Here is an 18,122-nt window from a genome sequence, read left to right as displayed (position 1 = left end):
AGGTTCTCAAACTGTCCAATAACTGGCCAGTTTTGCTGTTAAGACATTGGCTAGACCACTTAAGCACCTACTCACATCCAGAAAGACAGATAAACTATCTAACAGGGAAGGACACTCAATGTAGTGCAGCTGTAAGAGACATGCTCTCCAAAGCCCTAGTGGTACGTGCAGATCAATGCAGTGTCAGTGAGAACACAGTGAAGTGCACAGCTTTGCAGTCTGTCTGCTCCTACTTGGGCAAGGCTGAACCCAGCACTCGTGAGTGGACAACCTGAATTAGCTCTCTCTGCAGGGGTCAAAGGAGGGCAAATTGCTCTCTGGCAATGTCACTACAGTCCTGGCTATTCCCAGGTAGCGATGGATAAGGTGTGAATCTAGGGCAATGTGTCTTCAGAAGACCAGCCTAATTTTCCTTGGAAATGAAAAAGTAAGGATAGTCTTATCTCTCTGGACACAGTGCTGGAAGGAGGAGAGATGAAAAGAAGGGAGAAGAGAAAGATCTACTGTGAGGAATAGAGATGGAGATGAAGGACAAGTGTTTATGTAGTCTTCTGATTGTTGATGACTTTCACTTCAAAGTCCCAGGGTTTTAAAGGCATCTCGTAAATCATCTACTTCATAGAGCGGCTGGAGGACAAAATAGAAATGATGGGTCAGTTGTCAAGTGAGCAGAAAACTATGGAGATGAGGAATGAGGAAGGAATGGCAGGAGAGGTGATGAGAGGTGGAAGAAGGAAAAGAGGATGAGGAGAGAGGGATATGAAGAAAATGGGGGGAGAAGGGCATGAGAGACATGGAAGGTGACGACACAGGAGAGAGGAACTACAGCAAGGAAGAGAGGAAAAAGCTGAGGGGAAGAGGCACTGGAAGGAGAGGGAGAAATGGCCCTCACCAAGAGGATTCGTCGGAGTTGTCTGGACAGACGGACAGAGTTTTCATGCAGCCCCTCCCAGGCTTTGAAGGTCTTTTCCCTGTTCTCCACAAATGTGTTCCAGCAGTAGAAGTAATCTGTGCAAGGCACAGGGGAATTAAGGAGTGCTTAGGACTGCCTAAGGAGAGGACATAGATCTCTCCTAGGATCACTAAATCACTGCAATCATCTTTTCTGGCTCTTTGTCCTAGCTTCTCCCACCACCTTCCAAGTCTAACCCCCATAGCTCTCAGTCATCTTTTTCCCCCCTTCCCATCTCACCTTTGAAGGTCATGATGGCAATTTGGGCCCCAGCCCTGTGCAGGCGCCTCAGCCCCTCAGGCTCTGCCTTGCGATCCTCACAGAAGTAGAGGCGGGCAGTGAAGATGCGGAGGGTCAGGTTGGGATAGGCCCGCAAGAAGTCAGCCACATGTCGGGCGCAGTCATAACAAGGGCTCCATGAGGTGAACCATGTGATACGGTAGCAGCGGCCTGGGTCCAGGTCCCAGGCTGAGATGTAGCGCAGGAAGAGCACCTCCACATGGCAGCCCATCTTCATGAAAGAGGGAGAGGGGCAAAGCATGAGGCAGGGGTGAAGCAGGCTGTAAGAGGGGAGGAGGAGGCGGGAGGAATGAGTTGAGTAGGGTATGAGGGGAGGATAAGCAAGGTGGGGGATACATCTCAGTGTTAGTGCACAGATGAAGAAGACATTGGTACATAGGTAGAGGACTGGCTAGAAAAGTGCAGGGACACAGTGATGTGCAGGGATGTACAACAGGAGAAATGGGTGGGAGCTGGGCAGAAAATTAGAGGGACTGGTAGAGCAGCAGGGAGTATGGGTGTCTTGCTGGTAGGACAGTTGTGGGTAGCGTAAGGTGCAGGTTTACCAGGAGGCTGCATCCCCCAAATGCTATGTACCAGTGCAGTGTGCATGTTCTTGGATACATGCACCAGTGCTTGCACAGTGTTGCTGTTGCAGCCCTCCTTTCCCTGCCACCCAAGACAAAGTGGAGCTGCATCCACCTCAGCACAGGTATAAGAACAGGAAGTTGAGGTGTTCCCCATACCTGATTGCGCAGGTATCCAAAGTCCAGGGAGCAAGAAGTGGCACTGTCACGGCGCTTCACAACATAGCAGAGGTAAGTTTCACGACGGCCCTTGGCCCAGCGCAGGTTCTTGAAATTGTAGAGGAAGTTTTTCTTCTTCATCAGGAGGCTGCAGGAGAAGATAAGAGAGAATTTACATCAGCCCCTCCCTGGAGCCAGCAGTTGGCCATGTCTCTGTTGAGGGCTCAGCATCAAAAATATCCACGTCGTGTCCAGATCTCTCAGTACAAGAAGAGCATCAGTAATTTGCACGCAATGGGCTAGGGAAAGGGTGCAGACGTGAATGTAGGGATGAAGCAGGTAACCTTATGAGTGGAAACAGTAAAAGGTGTGTAAATTAGTAGTGATTAGTCAAACAGCAGCTACAGCTGGGTGGAGTGTGAAACTATCTGCAGATATCCAAATGGACACCAAGGAGGGCAAAGGATGAAGGTGTCTGAGAAGAGAAGATCTGGGAAGATGAGAGGGTCTGGAGTTCAGTCATCAAGAAATATTCTTTTTGCTGTATGAAATCCTGAAAAGCCTCAGGAGCAAGGGAAAGATCAAACTAGAGCCTCTTTAGAGAAGACTAGACAGTGTTTCTTAGCACTGGCCAAAAGAAGAGCATGGTTGGAAGGGTGTAGGACAAGGAGCTAGGGCAAGGTGCCATGCTCTAGCCAAGAGGATACATAATGGGGTAAGCATGTTGATACCTCTCCCGATACAAGTGCCATTCCCCTATTAGACAAATTCAGAGGCTGGCAGGGGCCTGCTCCCCTGCCTAGGATCCTCCTGGAGAGAGGTAGGGAGTAGGAGCACTGGGAGGATAAGCAAGTCATGACCTTTCTCTAATAGCTTTTCCCCCAAGTGGAGGTACAAAGGCAGCTGACAACAGCTGTGTTTACCAAGGTGAATACTTACCTCCCCCACAGCAATGCAAAACAGAAGTGAATGGGTTAAAAATAATCCCATCCTTTGTCATCTTTTCCCTCTGATAGGCTGGTGTTCAGCTGAGAGATGGGGTCAGTTGAAGTGATAGGAGGCTGGGTTTTCTGGGGGTCCTCAGTGAGGTGTAGGAAAGGGGAATTTGGGGTTTTGGGGAATTTCCTGATTTAAATCTGAGAGTCTAAGCAAGGAAAAAATTCATATGCAAATGCCCTTCATCTATTTGCCATTGTCACCATAAAGCCTGAGCACTGCAGAGCAGTTAACCTCCAGATAACCGTGGCATCCTATTTACTTCTCCAGTGACTCGTCTCCATCATGCACCCTCACAAATGGTCACCACACCAGAGCTGCTCATTCACATAGTCACACACATTCTCTTGCCATTGACCTATTGCACAGACCTGTGTTTTGCTCTCATGTAGCACTCCCAATTGCACCTCAAGTGCTCCCTATTAAAACACTGGATTATCAGAGGCACAATCTTCCCTTGTATGCCTTTGATACCCTGACTGTCCCACAGATACACAAGTCACTTGCACACATCCTCTTCTCTGCCATCCTCAGCCTGCAGTGCAAAAAAACTGTCTTGCTTACACAGAAAGAACAAACATGCACATAGTCATTTATGACACTGTTTATACACATAAGCTCCTAGAGAAGGAGATCACATGGGAGTTGTGGCATGTCTTCTGCTAAGAAAAAGTCCATAGAGGAGACAAGGCCCTGCAGAGTCCCGTGTACACTCAGTAGGCAGAGCATCCCTACTAAGCATCTTATTCAGCTCTTCAGCAGCCTCAAGCAGTTCTTGGAGGTCAGTCACCTAAGCACTGTTCCAGTCTGCTCTGCTGGGCTTGCAGGTTGTGTCAGGAGTGGAGCACAAACTGATCTCACTACACTTCATCACCCCTCTGGTATTCAGGTTGTGTTTGTGTTTCCTCTCCCCATTTTTCTCTTGTGCTGTATGCTCCTTATCATTAGTTCTGATTTATTTCCCACTGGTATCTCTCATTCTTGGAGCATACTTACCGCCTTGTATTTACCCTGTTCTCCTCCACTTTGTACAAATACATATGTGCACATGTATATTCACTAACATACATACATGCACACACCATTGCTCTTCTTTGGCTCACAAAACTGTCAATCAGTGGTGCATCTCAAGCATCTCCCTTTCAGATGTGTGTAATTGCAGGAATGGCGGGGGAAGAGTCTCCTTCTTAATATTGAGAGATGCTAGAGAGGAGACCCTCTCTAGGTGTGACAGATCTCAGGGTCTTCAGAGAAGACAGCCCAAAAACCATGCAGGAAATGAGCAGGTATGATAGGCCAGATGGACTGCAAAACTCTTAGTTGGGGTGTGTCACAACAGGAGAAAACAGAGCAGAGAAATTGTGAAAAATGCAGTCATTTGTTGAAGAACCACATAAACCAGGTGAAAAACAATGAAAACTCTGTTGATGTTTCACCAAAGGCTGCATGGAAAAATGCTCTTCAACATGTTCAAAAGTTTAAGGGACGAAGGATTTCCTTTTTCTTACTTTGTGAAATTTTGAGCAAAAATATTTGCTTTCAAAATTTTTCTGATTTTCCTTCCCACTGTCCCTTTCTTCCCTTCTCCCCATTTTTCCTTATTCAATGTTTTTTACCCTGTAGAGCAGTGTCTGGTTGCAAAAAAAAGTGTGAAGAATGAGAAATGACCAAAAAAAAAAAAGAAAATAATCATCACTTTGGTTATTTCTCAATGTCAGAACAAAATGAAGACAGTTCAAGACAATTTTGAATCATAGAAGTAATTTGTTCAACTAGAAATATTCATTTACGTCAGTTCCTGTTTTACCTTCTCTCTGGAATTGACCATCCCGTTTTTTGTTTTTTTTTTCTAGAAAGGGTTTCAGAATGTGACTGTTACAAAAAGAAAAAATGAATGAACGGATGTTAAAGGGAGCAACTGAGCAGGTTTGCAGTTAGGTACAAATTGGTGGTTATGTGCAGCTCCTGTAGCTACTGTGTAGCTCAAGGGAAAGCATCAAGGACACAAGAGCTGTTTTTATATCCAGGCCCTGAAGAAGTAGACTGAACAGAGACCATCTCTCCAAATAAAGATTCATGAAGCCAATGCTCAAATCAGAGTAAAGGCCTCTGGTTGTGGGAATGATATGCAGTTGTGGAGAGTGATTAGTGATAACTAGGTTGCAGAGTAAGTGTAATGCAAGTAGAGATATCAGCTGTTGCAATGGTCTGTGCCTTAGAGCTAGGATGAGAGCAGCAGAAACAGAATGAGACAGAAATCTGATGCAAGAATTAAGAGTGGGCAGGAACTGAAAGGCTTAAGCGGCAAATAGCATCTGAATGTTCATCTTTCTGTTATCTTTCTTTCTTTCTAGAAAGCAAGAATGAACAGGAATAGAGAATAATCTTGAGAAAGAGAAAGGACAGAGAGGGAAAAGAATACAGAGTGACAGTCAAAGAGAGAAAGAGTGACAGAAACACGGAGATGGAAGATGTGAGAGCAGGACAGGGTGAGGGAGTTAGAACAGTGAGTCAGATGGAGAAAGGGAAAGGGACAGTGAGCACCAGATGCAGAGCAGGTTAATTTTAAGAGAAAAGCTCTGGATTCTGATTTGAGCAAGTAACTGGAGGCACCCATTTTACCTGTCCATGACTGCCAGGGTCTCTCAGGTGATGGGATTGCAGGGAAGCTGTCTCACAGGCTCCGTCTGAACAGCCCTCTGACTTGATGTACAGAAATGTGGACTGTCCTGTATGTCTCTTCCCATTCACCACTATCTATTCTCCCCTCCCCCCTGTCGGGTTTCAGTTGGGTGTGGTTAGGGGAGGAGTCAGAAGGCTCTCTGGAGCTGCAGGAACCAAAGAGCAAAGGGTTAAAATGTAAAGGCACATCAGTTCTGAAAGATGCTCAGCCCTCATTGGTCACCTCCCCCCTACTGCATTTGTCATTGGGTCCTCCCAGCCTGAGAGATAATTCTGAATTAATATCAATAATGAGGCAGGAAGCATTGTCTAGTGGTTAGCAGGGGGCCTGGGAGCTTGTGTACTACTAACGTGAATGTGGGCAAAACCACACTATCCCTCTGGGCCTCTGTTCATGCAGCTGTGTGGTGGAGATGATGACAATGACCTACCTCACTGAGGAGGGGGCAAAGGGAGCCTGTCTAGTATATGCATTGCCCATTACACATCCAGGTGGAAAGAACACAGGGAACATGAAATTGTTGAGATGCTTCCACCCCTCTCCTCCAATTCCTCTGGAAAGGCCTGGCAGCTTTTTGGTGGCATGTGGCAAACACCACAGCTGAAGAGAGGAGAGGAAGAGGGACACCCATCTCCAGAGAGAGGCCAGACTGCAACGAGGAGAAATGGAATTCTTGGCCCCAATTTGACACCTGAATACCATAGTGACTGAGTTGTGTCAATACAAAAAGAGCAGTAATGAGACCAAAATCATAAAACTGTATGCAAAAAAGGCCAGTGGAGAATGATTCAGGCCCTGATCCTACTATTTACAGCCAGAGCTGGCACTGCAATCTGCAAACTGCAGGATGGGGTGGCAGGACTCTCTGTTTGATGTCTCATGACAGAGGTGCTTGCATTCAGCAGGCTTGTGGTTATATGCAGTCATGCCCATGTGCAGGATGTACACTCTTTGCTTAACCAACAGAGCTCTCTGCCCCACAGCCTCCCAGCCTCTCCTCCACAACAGCCCTGCAGCACCTGCCAGGGTAGTTGTGGCCTCTGCAGGGCTGAAGGAAATCCAAGAAACAGAGGAGCACCTTCAGCCAGGGAACAGTGCTGAGGAGACAGTCAGTGGATATGCTACTCCATTTCTCCCCCAAGTGGGGCATGCTCAATGCTAGGGTTGAGGGACAGGGCTTTTGTTTACCTTGCACTGGGGCAGTTCTTCATTTTTTCTCTGCTTGATTTACTTTCCTTATTAATTTAACTGGCTTTCAGCATGCTAGAACTGTGTGAAACCAGTATATGCAAAAACGTGAAAGGAAGAGATGAATTGCCAGACCAGAGCAGACTACTCCAGGCCAGTACCCTGTCTCTGACAGCAGCCAGCATCACATGCTTCAGAAAAAGAAGCAAGAACTCCTGGAAGATCTAAGGCTAGAATGTCCTACTTCCTGAGGAAATGTCTTCCTGGCTCCACATGAGTAGGGAAGATGCTTGATGAATACACATTTTGTCAGCTGCAAATTTTGCAATTTTGGTCTCAACAGTTGTGGCAATTATCCTTTTTCAGCTCCACAGCTCCACAGCTCCACAGCTCCTAGTGTTTTTGCTGAAGCCATAACAGTTTGCATCTCATGTGAATCTGTGTCCCATGTAACAGAGTCAAAGAGGACATTCCTGCTAATGAAACAGATGTCCCTTTTCAGCCTTTGCCATAGTATTACCTAGTGACAAATCCCTCAGGGTCAGTCCAAGGGTCCTTCTGCCTCCCTTTCATGTTAGTTTTTTTTTTTTTAATAATGCAAGAAGGATATTTGTTACATGGGACATCATAGAAAATAGCAACACACCCTGGGAAACATGCTTCTTAAGATCACAACTGTTGGTGTTTCATCAGATAAATTAAGCTAGTTTCAGCTGTATTCTTGTTCTGGCTCCTCATTTCCATAGCCAAGTGCTTGCAGAGTTTTTTACATGGAACTTTCCACACTGAATGGAGTCAAAAAACATCTTCACAGCCAGCCTCATCTCTGTCATAAACAAAAGTTGTAAGCAATTATTTTCTCAAAGGTTTAATAGATGTCATGTTTCATAAGATGTTTAACTAGATCCTTTCTCTGCCCCTGCCTGTGAGTGGAATTCATCCTTTCAGATTTAAAACATCAGCTGTGTTCCTTAATTGTTGAGAGTCTGTTTGCTCTGCATGGAGGTAAGAAGGAAAGAGCAAAAAAATAAATAGATGAACTATATTTATGTCATTCTTCAGCATGGCTCTCAAGTCTAAATACCTATGTAGGATTTCTAATGCCCTTTATTTAGACCACTATCTTTCCTCACACTGGAGGTGTTAATGCACTAAGTCAGTAGCAGCACTGGGATTCTCAAACTTTAGATCTAATCTCAAGACCAGAAATGCATTGGTGTCAAAGTCAGCAGGTAGATGTGCTTTTAGTGGCTCATAGCAAGTCTAGCGTGACATTTTGAGAGAGACTCTCAGCTCCTATGGAGTTCTGCCCACAGCAGGAGCTGCAGCCTCTTGCTAAGGCAAGAACTTGCTCATTAGCAGATGTCACCTCTGCTTCCAGAAAATAAAGTTTGTCAAAACATAATGGAAAGATTGCTGATCCCTGGTCTAACTGCTGATCCAGCTTCCTCCCTGGCTCTAAATTGCCAAATCTTTAATGTATGGTGGGACCCTTTTTCCTGGAAGCTAATAAACATGAGGAGAGATTTTGATCACTGGTTTTCCTTCCTTTGTGCTCAGTGCACAGCTATTTGGAGAAGGGACTGGGGGTGGGAGGGAAGGACAATTTTACTGAAGATGATTTCATCTCTATTTCTGACTGAAGCCCAGGTCAGTTAAAGTAAGCAGATATTGCAATAAGGCTATTGGGGAAAGCTAGGGAGGGTCACTGTTGGTGTGTATGGAGTGTTATTTAGCGAGGGACACTACTCCAGCTTATCAGGATCAAAGAAGGATGGCCCAGCATCCCTTCATATTTCTTATACTTGGAGACCTGTTCTCTGTCTTAAAATGAGAACAGCAGAAAAATAGCAGCAGGCTGAGGAGTGGGGTAGGGTGGGGGAGAACATCACCATCACTGTTACTAAAGATTCAGAAAGAAAAGAGCTGAGAAATCAGAGAGCAAGAATGTGGTGAATAATTAAAAGTAATTATCTAGCCCCAAAGCAAAGGAAAGGTTGCTTGTTTAGTCAACAGGAAGTCGTGTGCTGGTGTGTACTGATATAAATATGTATTTATTTTTTCCATTCACCCCTTGCTCAGAAATCACATTTTGAAACAAGCGTTGACATCACCAGTTGGTTATTTCTTATGCTGAGCACAAGAAATGCAGCCACCTGCTTCCCGTCACCTCAAGTGAAAACCTCAAGCAGAAAAACTTTCTCTGCTCAGCAAGTGCTGACACACCATGGAGACAGACCTGCAGAGAGACCTCAAGTAGGGGAACAGTAGAGAGAGTTCCTTGCAGTTATCCACAGGCAAATAAATAAGCAGGTGTGCAGTGATATTATACTGTGTGTTCTTTCAACAAAGATTCATCACCCTATTTTGAATGACAGACCCAACACGTAGGTAATGCACTTCCTCACACAGCTCTGCCAGGCAGCCCACTCCCATGGTTCCAGTCCTGGGTGTGAAGCAGAGCCCTTTAAATCAGCTTGCCCTCTAAGACATGGGGCAAAGGCCTTGTCCCTAGACCTGCCAGCTCTTCTTGTGATGCATCTGTGGATGCCATGCCTGTGGAGAAGGTTTTGGCAATGGCATAACAATGCACTGTCTTTCATAGTGTGGAATATACAGCACCAGGGAGACATACAAAAGCTCTAAGAATGTGTGTGAGGTCTACCTGGGGTGGATGAGACTGTGAGGTGAGGGGGAATCAAAAAAAAAAAAAAAAAGCAAAAGCTATTTCCTTGCATTTGCAAATGCACATCTAAAGAGAGTGCCACTGAGACTGCATTTCTTTTAGACAAGAGCAGAGATCCAAGCCCATGAAAAGAAATTGGGAGGGAGAGAAGGAAGGAGTTTACAATGTGTGGGAGTGCCACTGGAGGCTGTGGTTATGAAACCTGGACCCCCACACTGTGCACTACTGCATGCTGCAGGATTGTAGATGATGCCACTGATACATAATTGAGGGCATCTGGTTGCTGGGTGTGCACTAAAATTATACTTTATTATGCATTTTACTAGTAATTTGGCTTTCCAGGCTTGCATTGCAAAACCTTTACCTGGAGGCTCAACTTGCAGTTTATTTTTGTTCCACTGTTGAGCTTGTTTTGGCACTGGGGGATGAGGCAAATTAAGGTGAAACTATTGAATTGAGTACACATTTTTCAACCGCAGTCCTATGAGTGCCTCTCATTCCTGCTCTTCAGCCCTCTGCTAGTCCAGCCCTGGGCTCATTGCAGGAGCTAAAGACCCTTAATCCTGCTTCTGTGACCCGACAGTTTTCTTCTCTCCCTTCCTGTATTAATTGCCCCCACCATGTCCATAGGCAGCAGGAGGTCCATCCCTTGCAACCAGTGACTGACATGTGCTGGGCTCACCACTGGAAGGAGAAAAGGGGCTGTGTTGGGTTGAGGAGTTTGAGAACTAGTGAATGGCTTCCTCATCATACATGTGGGTAAAAAATACGATTAGAGTCCAAGCACCTGCATGGACTCTCTTCAGGTGTCTTCACTAGCTCGAGGCTGTGACATGGTCGGCAGTTTGTCTCATTTACAGTAAGAAAAACACGGAGTCAGTAATCAAAGCAAAATGCACCTTCCCCATGCTGAGAGCTGGGGGTGGGGGAGTACCCACCAGAGCTGCTTGCACCTTGCTCCTTTCCATAGCAGTGCATGCAACTCCAGCCTCCAGCACACCCTGCCCATCTCACTTGGCTCCTAACTTTGTGCTGAACAGACTCAGATAGCATTCTCTTTTTGCACAGGGAACTGCAGGCTACATTCTAGTGTTATTCTATTCTCCTATAGCCCAGCCCCCTGGTCTGGGCACCCCAGGCCCTGCTCCCAATCACGTCTTCCCCCTCCTTAGTGGAAGTCACCAGCTCTGTATCTCTGCAATCATCTGCTAGTCACGGGGAGAAACTCTGCTTTGCACCACAGTTTTTCACAATGACACTCACCTCCTAACTGTGGTTATGGTTTCACAGACCAGAGTTGCCTCCTATTAGCTTCTGTTTCTGCAGTTGCTGCAGCTCATACTACTCAGTGCAAAAAGAGCTTGCACCTGGGGCCTGGGTAGTAAATCCTGATTTCAGTTTCCTTGTTCTTTTTGGAGCAGTCCTTTGCTAGGAGATGCTGGGGCAGAAGTGCTTGGGAGCTCACTACAGAGCAACACATTGCATATTCCTTGGCTAGCTATCACGTGCTGAGCGTTCGCTGCAGTTGTACAAGCTCTCCTTGCCTGGAGGTCCTTATGAACAGTGTTCTTGAATCTAACAAAGTTTTCTTATCAACAAAGCAAGCATCTTCAGAAGATTCAAGATAGTTTTTGTGGTTCCTGCCTTCTTCCTCCCCAGCATGCAGAGTTGCTTCTATGCCGTCATCACTGGCGGCATCCAGAGGGTTGGCGGGATGCCACTTCTAAACTCTACTTCCTAATGCCAAACTGGAGAGGGTCAAACAGTGGAATTAAGGTCTGCCCCTTTCACTCTGCTCCTCTTCCTGGGGGCCCAGTGCTCTGGGCCACAAGGGACACCCCCAGGTTCCTGCTTTAAGCAGTGAAGTCAGAGTTGTGACACATTTGAGCTAGCTGCCCAGCCAGGGGAGGATATCCAAGAGTGTAAGAACTTCCCAGTTAATTTCATAGAGTTTAAAATACCCCTTCACGGTCTAGCCAAAAGCATGGCTTCTGCTGGGATGAAAAGCAGCTCCTAGAAAGCAGAGTAATGAAAGACAATGAGAAATCTGAAGGGGAAACACCCTGGGAAATTACTTGTTATTAATTATTATTATTATCAAAAACTTTGATTCACTTGTGCCCATTGGATTTAGACACACAGGCTTGTAGCTCAGCTTCTACTGCCCACTCAGATCTGCCATGCATGGTATGTAATGTAGCACTTCCTGCACTCTCAGATGTGGCCCCAACACAACTATTCTCACTAAAATATATAGCACCTGAGTTCACAGACAGGAGTAGTTCATTTCCCTTTGCCCAGTCTGCACTCAGTGAGGGGCCTCTGTGTCCACTCATCTTGTCCATCATTTCTGTGCAGGTACTTTATATTCTGTGAAATCATGTGAGCTGAGGCTCTGGATGTCTGACTACTTCCTCCTGGCTGATCCCTCAGGAAGGAGGGGAGATTGCACCTTCTCTTTTTAGACAGGAGGGTGGGGTAAGCAGGAACCCACATAATGGGAGCAGATTGGGAGTCTCCTGAGGGGAGCATGGAGCTGACCCCAGACCAGGCCTCCGAGGTGACAGAGACTGGACTTCCCAAGAACATAGAGGGGACTGAATAGTTTGTCTTCAAATCCTATTCTTTGAATGTCTACTCCAGGGGAACTGAATTACTCTCTTTCAAGAGTCACCTTCTCTAGTTTTTATTCTAATAAAATCTAACTTTTTTCACTTTTAGGGAGTGAAAGCCGATGGTGTCAGAAATCAGAAATTGCCCACCTGTAAGTTTGAATGGGGAGACCAGAAGGTGACTCTATCAAGCAAACCTCAAGTATGCTGAGAACTAAGTGAGAAGGAGAGGGAGATGTTTCAGCTATCTGGTTTTAGTGGAAGGGAGACTAGGGAGAAGAAATATTCCACCAAATTCAGGTAGGAGTTGAAGCAGATCACTGTCCCTATGGAGGTGATGAAAATTCAACAAGTGCAACTGTGGGACAATTTGGAGGTTGCGAGACTGATCACTGCTCCAGAAAGGGCTGCAGAAAAAGAATGATCAAACCTGAAAGCCACGGTCAGAGATTCAATCAATGACACCAATGCACCATCCTCATTTTTTGGCTGAGAAACCAGACAGTACAGAAGCATGGGGACTCAAGAAAAGGGTAAGAACTTCTGGGTAGCATAAGCAATGAGCTAGACCCTGAGGTGATCTGTGGATGAAATTGGGAAGAAGAAGGCTCAGCAGGGAGGCAGAACACCTACACCACTTTAAAAAAAAAGATGGCAGAAGGAACTCACCTGGGCTTTCTGGGGATATGGTAGATGTTTGACAGATCCTTTGAATCACAGAATCACAGAATCACAGAATTGCTGAGGTTGGAAGGGACCTCTGGAGATCATCTAGTCCAACCCCCCTGCTCAAGCAGGGTCACCTAGAGCACATTGCACAGGATTGCATCCAGGCGCATTTTGAATATCTCCAGAGAAGGAGACTCCACCACCTCTCGGGGCAACCTGTTCCAGTGCTCTGTCACCCTCACAGTGAAAAAGTTTTTCCTCATGTTCAGATGGAAACAATTTGTCTATGGTGTGAAGTAAAGGACAGGAAAGCCATTGCAAGGAATATCATAACAAAACGTAGAAGTCAGTAAATTTATACGAAAATGAAGGAAGCCTTGCTACATATGCCTGAAATATGCACCAAGATGGAGCATATCATAAAATGGTGTCTTCAACTCCAAGACAGAGGAACAGTCTTCCACATCAATTTGGCAAGCCATGCTTGCAAGAAAGGATCCATAGAGCAAGGGACATCATAAAACCTGAATGAAAGCGAACAAAATGAGCCTTTCCAAAAGTTTCTGTAGAGGATGGAGACAACTGAGAAGGTCACCTGGTGTTTAGCTTAGGTAATGTGTCTAGTTGGAGAGACCCAGAGCCCTTCTGGTAGTTACAGGCTGCTCACTTTTAGGGTAGGGCATAAGGACATCCACCCTAAAGAGGCTAGCTTGGTTCCATGTCAGTTTGGAAGAATGTTGACAAGACCAGAAGAGATTACAGATTAGAGGGGTAAAAATCCACCCTGAAGAAGTGTCTCTGGGGACTCTCAGGGAACAGAAGGGGCAAAGGGGCTTGCTGAGGCTAGGAAGGGTTGAGATGCCTTTCCCAATGGATCAAAGAGAAATGGTGTAGTGATGATGCTTGGCTCAAGCTGACCTGATGAGGAGAGTGCAGGGAATCAGGGACTACTACATTCACTCTTGCAGCAGGCAGAAAAGAACATCTTTTGAACCATTTTTCTGCAGCAAGGAGCAGGCTGGAAGCTAGGACTAGGCTGTGCTTTGCAGTGGAAGAAAACATATTTTATTTGTAGTGGAGGTAATCCATAATAATGGTCCATGCTGCTTGCTCCAGTTGCTCTGTGACATTTGGGTACCAGTCGAGATATAGTAAGGTGTAAGCATTTTCTAGAGGGTGATTTTTCTAATATCACCTCACTTTGGTGCTGCAAAGGGAAAGTCAGAGCAGTTAAATCTCACAGGAATGCCTTGAGCATGGAAACACTTTGTGGGTACAGGAGATCTGTTACAAGAGGCAGCATGCTCACGTTGCTAGGCTGTGTTGGTGACCATGTCTGAAACAACTCCTGCTGCTGCACCTGCCGCTGCTGCCTCTGCTTCTGAGGCACCTGCTAAGAAGCCAAAGAAGGTGAGAAGAGGATCCAAATCCCGCAAGCCCCCAGTCACCAGGGTGACTAAGCTGATTATGAAGGCAATGACTGATTCCAAGGAGCACAGAAGAACTCTCCCTCCCCACTCTGAAAAAGAAGCGTAATCTGTGGAATAGAGAAGAACAACAGCTGCACCAGGCTGGGGCTCTGGACCCCAGTGGACAAGGGCAGCACAAGAGGACTTGGTGCTTCTTGCTCCTTTTAGCTCAACAAAAAGCCAACGGGAAGGTGCCACAAAAGCAGTGAAGATCAAGGAGTATGTGATCTATGACTGGCACAGCCAAGAAGTCCAGGAGAGCTGTGGCTGTGAAGATCCCAAGGAAAGCCAAGAAACTGGCAGCCACTGTGGCCAAGAAAGCAATCAAGAGTCTGAAGAAGATGAAAGCTGACAGACCCTGAAAGGCAACAAAGATCCCAGCAGTGAAACCCAAGGCTGCTACAGTCAAGGCATAGAAATCCAAAGTGGCTAAGGCTAAGCAGGTAGTACCCAAGAAGAAGTAAGCCCAAGTAGAAGAAAAATCTTCTTGAGAGATGCTGTATGAGCACATGCAGAGTCCCTGCTCCAGGGACATTATGTGTACATCCGTGGATCATCACTGATTTTCATCACTTTTTTTTTTTTTTGCCATTTCCCCAAAGGAAAATAAAATCAATTGGCAATTTTTAAAATTCCTTAATTTGCAATTAAACACAAGCATCATATGAACTATGATGTTCCTTTTTGCTATTTTCTTCCATTATCTATAGCAGGATTGCAGGAAAGATGGAGCCAGACTCTCCTCAGAGGTGCATGGCAAAAGGAGAAGAGGCAATAGATACAAGCTGCAACACAGGAATTTCTGATTTGACGTAAGGAAAATATACAGTATGATGCAGCACTGGAACAGGTGACCAGAGAGGTTGCGGACTTGGGGATTTTTCAAAACTCAACTGGATAAGGTCCTGATTAACTTTGAAGTTACCTTTGCTTGCTAACTTCCACATAATTTTATCTATGATCCTAACTGGGAAGGTATACTATCTTGATATGGACATTTATTTCAGAAAATGTACAGTTTCATGTACATTTATTCTTACATTTAAGCAGGTGAGTTCTGTCTTTTTAAAAATTATTTAGACACATTGAATTACATATATTTATTTTTTACAGCTTTTTGTTAATGTCTGATTTCTGACAAGCTGTATTTGGATGGAAATTGAAATCTTATTAAAATGCCCAAAACAGCATTCTGAAAAGGGTATTTACAAGCTTTGCTTTGCTGATGACTTTCACCAGTTCAGTTGTTTGACACACTTCAACACACTGGCAGCAAGTACACACAGCTTGCATTTTAGCTGATTTCATTTAAATTGGTTTTAAACATTTTTATTTGGAAAAAATATTTATCAATAGCAAAAATAGACAATTGCATTTATTCTTGTCATTTCAAACATGTTTTTTAATAGTTTTCTTTAAAGGACTAAAATCTGACTCTATTTTGTGGAGGTTTTTTCCAGCTTGTTACAATTAAAAGGACTAAGGATGGAAGGAAACAGAGAGAAATGAAGCAATATGCTGAAGATCACAGAGCAGGCAGGTGAAGAACGGATACAGAAATGGAATTCAGATCTCCTTTGCCCCAGTCAAGGCAATGTTCACAACTGGACACTTAAGGAGAAATGTACACTGTCAAACAATGTCAGACCATGTGAAGCAGGAGTAAATGTTATGGGATCATTCACCTTAAAAATCGAAAGCCCTTTTTGACTTCAGTACAGCTATTCTTTATGTAATGGAGGTGCTCTTCTTGGATAGACTGCAAGAATCTCTCCCCTCTGTGAAGGACAAACCCATACCCTATTCAGCAGCATGCTCATTAGGAATCCCTCCAAGCTGAGACCTGATGACAACGCACTTTGTCCACACTCTGGGTTCTTGTACATGAGATCTATGCAACTTGAAGCTTCCATGTGACATGGCAGCCATTTCCAACAGCCTCCTCATAGATTCCCAAAACAAGAGCTGAGCAGTGGCATAGCAAAGGGTGGAATACATTGGTGTTAAATACTTCCTTCCTTTTCCACCTTGCTTGTGCAGCCTGGAGCCTACCCCTTAACACACACCATCACTGTGCACAACTGATCTGTGCTGCCATTCTCCCATCTCTGCTCTGACTGGCATGCCCTTCCCTTTGGAAAATCCCCTGAACTTTACAGCTTAGGGAGTCGCAGTGCATGAGAACTAGAGTGCAAGATAAAGGAGAACTGGCACAGGCCAAGCACTACTCCCAACCCCACTTGGGGTTGCTGTATGCCATCTCGTTGAGCATCCACCCCACCTCAGTCTCACCGTCCTCTTCACCTTGTTTCTTGCTCTGAGATGAACACATGAACAGAGAAGAAAGATTGAGAAGAGGATAAGGGAAATAAAGGTGAAGAGCAAAGAAGAGGAGAAGAAATGGAAGGGCTGAACTCCCCTTGCTTTCTAGGTGCAGTACCTGTCTGTGTGACTGACTTCCCTTGAGGGGGAACTCCAGCTCCCTATGCCTAACAAAGCAAGGTACCACTTCAGACTGAGGGCTAGGCATCAGAGCGCTGGTCGGCAGCCTTGAAACTGACAACACTGATCAGTAACCAGGAAGGGTGACAGCAAAATGAGCAAAAACAGTCCTTGTGTGGGAAGTGACTGCAGGCCATGTAACTTCAGCTCTGGGTTAGAAGAGTTTATGAAAATCAGCCACGAACTCTAGGTCACACTTCTAAAATGGGACTCTGGCACCATTCTTTGTGGCTAGCCACACCTTATAAGAAACAGACCTAGCTGGAACTGTGTTTAAAACCATTTCCCCAGTTTACAAGAGAAGGCACCGGAAGCAGGGTGCTGAGAATGGGAAATGTCCAGAGATAGGCAACTAAGAACCAAGACTATTGAGGTTGGAATGGCAAGGGATATAAATTAATACATGGGATAAATGCTAATGAAGATGAGGAAGACTGTCTGAGGTCTCCAGTACCATAAGGAAAGGGATGAATAAACTGAAAAAGACAATGATGTTAAACCAGGTAACATGTTTCACTCTGCTAATACAGCCTGTGGAATGTGCTGATAACAAGACATTACAAGAACTCATGAGTCAAAGCAGGATCAGGAATGTGTGGATAGGAGCAACATTTATGGCCACTCTGGCTGAGGCTGTTGTTATTGGAATATTTTGAGACAGGAACTAAGCAGCATTAGCTGGGAAGAAACATTGATTCTAAGGGATAGTGTTGTGCAATGAGGTCCATTGTATGCTTCAACCCTGAAGAATTATGGGCCACTGTTAGAAGCAGTTTAATGGGTAATTTGGGCCACAGCCACTTTTGTTCTAGAAATGCCAATTAAATGCAGCTCAGTCCCCTTGACTGTTTGCACAGGAACAGAAGCTCCTCAGCATCTGCTGTGCTCTGGGTGCTCCATCTTTGTGATTGATATATAACATACATGCAGTACCTGATGAATCTGTGGGAAAGAAATTCTCTTTCAATGAAAGAGAATTTTGCATAATACTCTTGACCTAGATGTATAATTTTTAACATAGTCAATGGATCTTTCAGTTATCACTATTTCTGAGCTCTAGTGAACACATTCTTCTTCGGTTACGAGATGATATATCAAAGCTTTTGTTTTACTTCAACCATCTTATCATCTTTCTTGGAGACAGTAATTCTCCATCAGAAAGGCAGGGCACAGCCTTAGTGAGAACATGTGTCCTCAGCATGAATCTCATGGGCTGGGAGGAGTTATCCCTGTGCTCAGCAGCTACCAACTGTCCGGAAAAACCAGCACAACCATCCATGGTAAAGAAATTGCTGAGGGCAATTATCTGTAACTCTAGAAAAAATAACGGTCTACCAGAA

The 18,122-nt window shown here is 45.1% G+C and overlaps 1 protein-coding gene across 1 annotated transcript; it reads right to left on the bottom strand.

The window, feature by feature from the left end:
* Positions 1-451: 451 nt before the first annotated feature.
* On the bottom strand, positions 452-5,673 carry AICDA (activation induced cytidine deaminase). The gene is made up of 5 exons (XM_013956222.2): positions 5,596-5,673; positions 1,978-2,125; positions 1,193-1,463; positions 893-1,008; positions 452-627 (listed from the first exon to the last, which is right to left on the bottom strand). Exons 1-5 carry the CDS (start codon positions 5,601-5,603, stop codon positions 574-576), a joined length of 597 nt encoding a protein of 198 aa, XP_013811676.1. The 5' UTR covers positions 5,604-5,673; the 3' UTR covers positions 452-573.
* Positions 5,674-18,122: the final 12,449 nt, after the last annotated feature.

The sequence above is a fragment of the Apteryx mantelli genome, chromosome 1 (assembly GCF_036417845.1).
Source record: "Apteryx mantelli isolate bAptMan1 chromosome 1, bAptMan1.hap1, whole genome shotgun sequence".
NCBI classification, from domain to species: Eukaryota; Metazoa; Chordata; class Aves; order Apterygiformes; family Apterygidae; genus Apteryx; species Apteryx mantelli.
The sequence above is the reverse complement of the archived record's forward strand: the minus strand, read 5'-3'. Positions and strand labels throughout refer to the sequence as shown.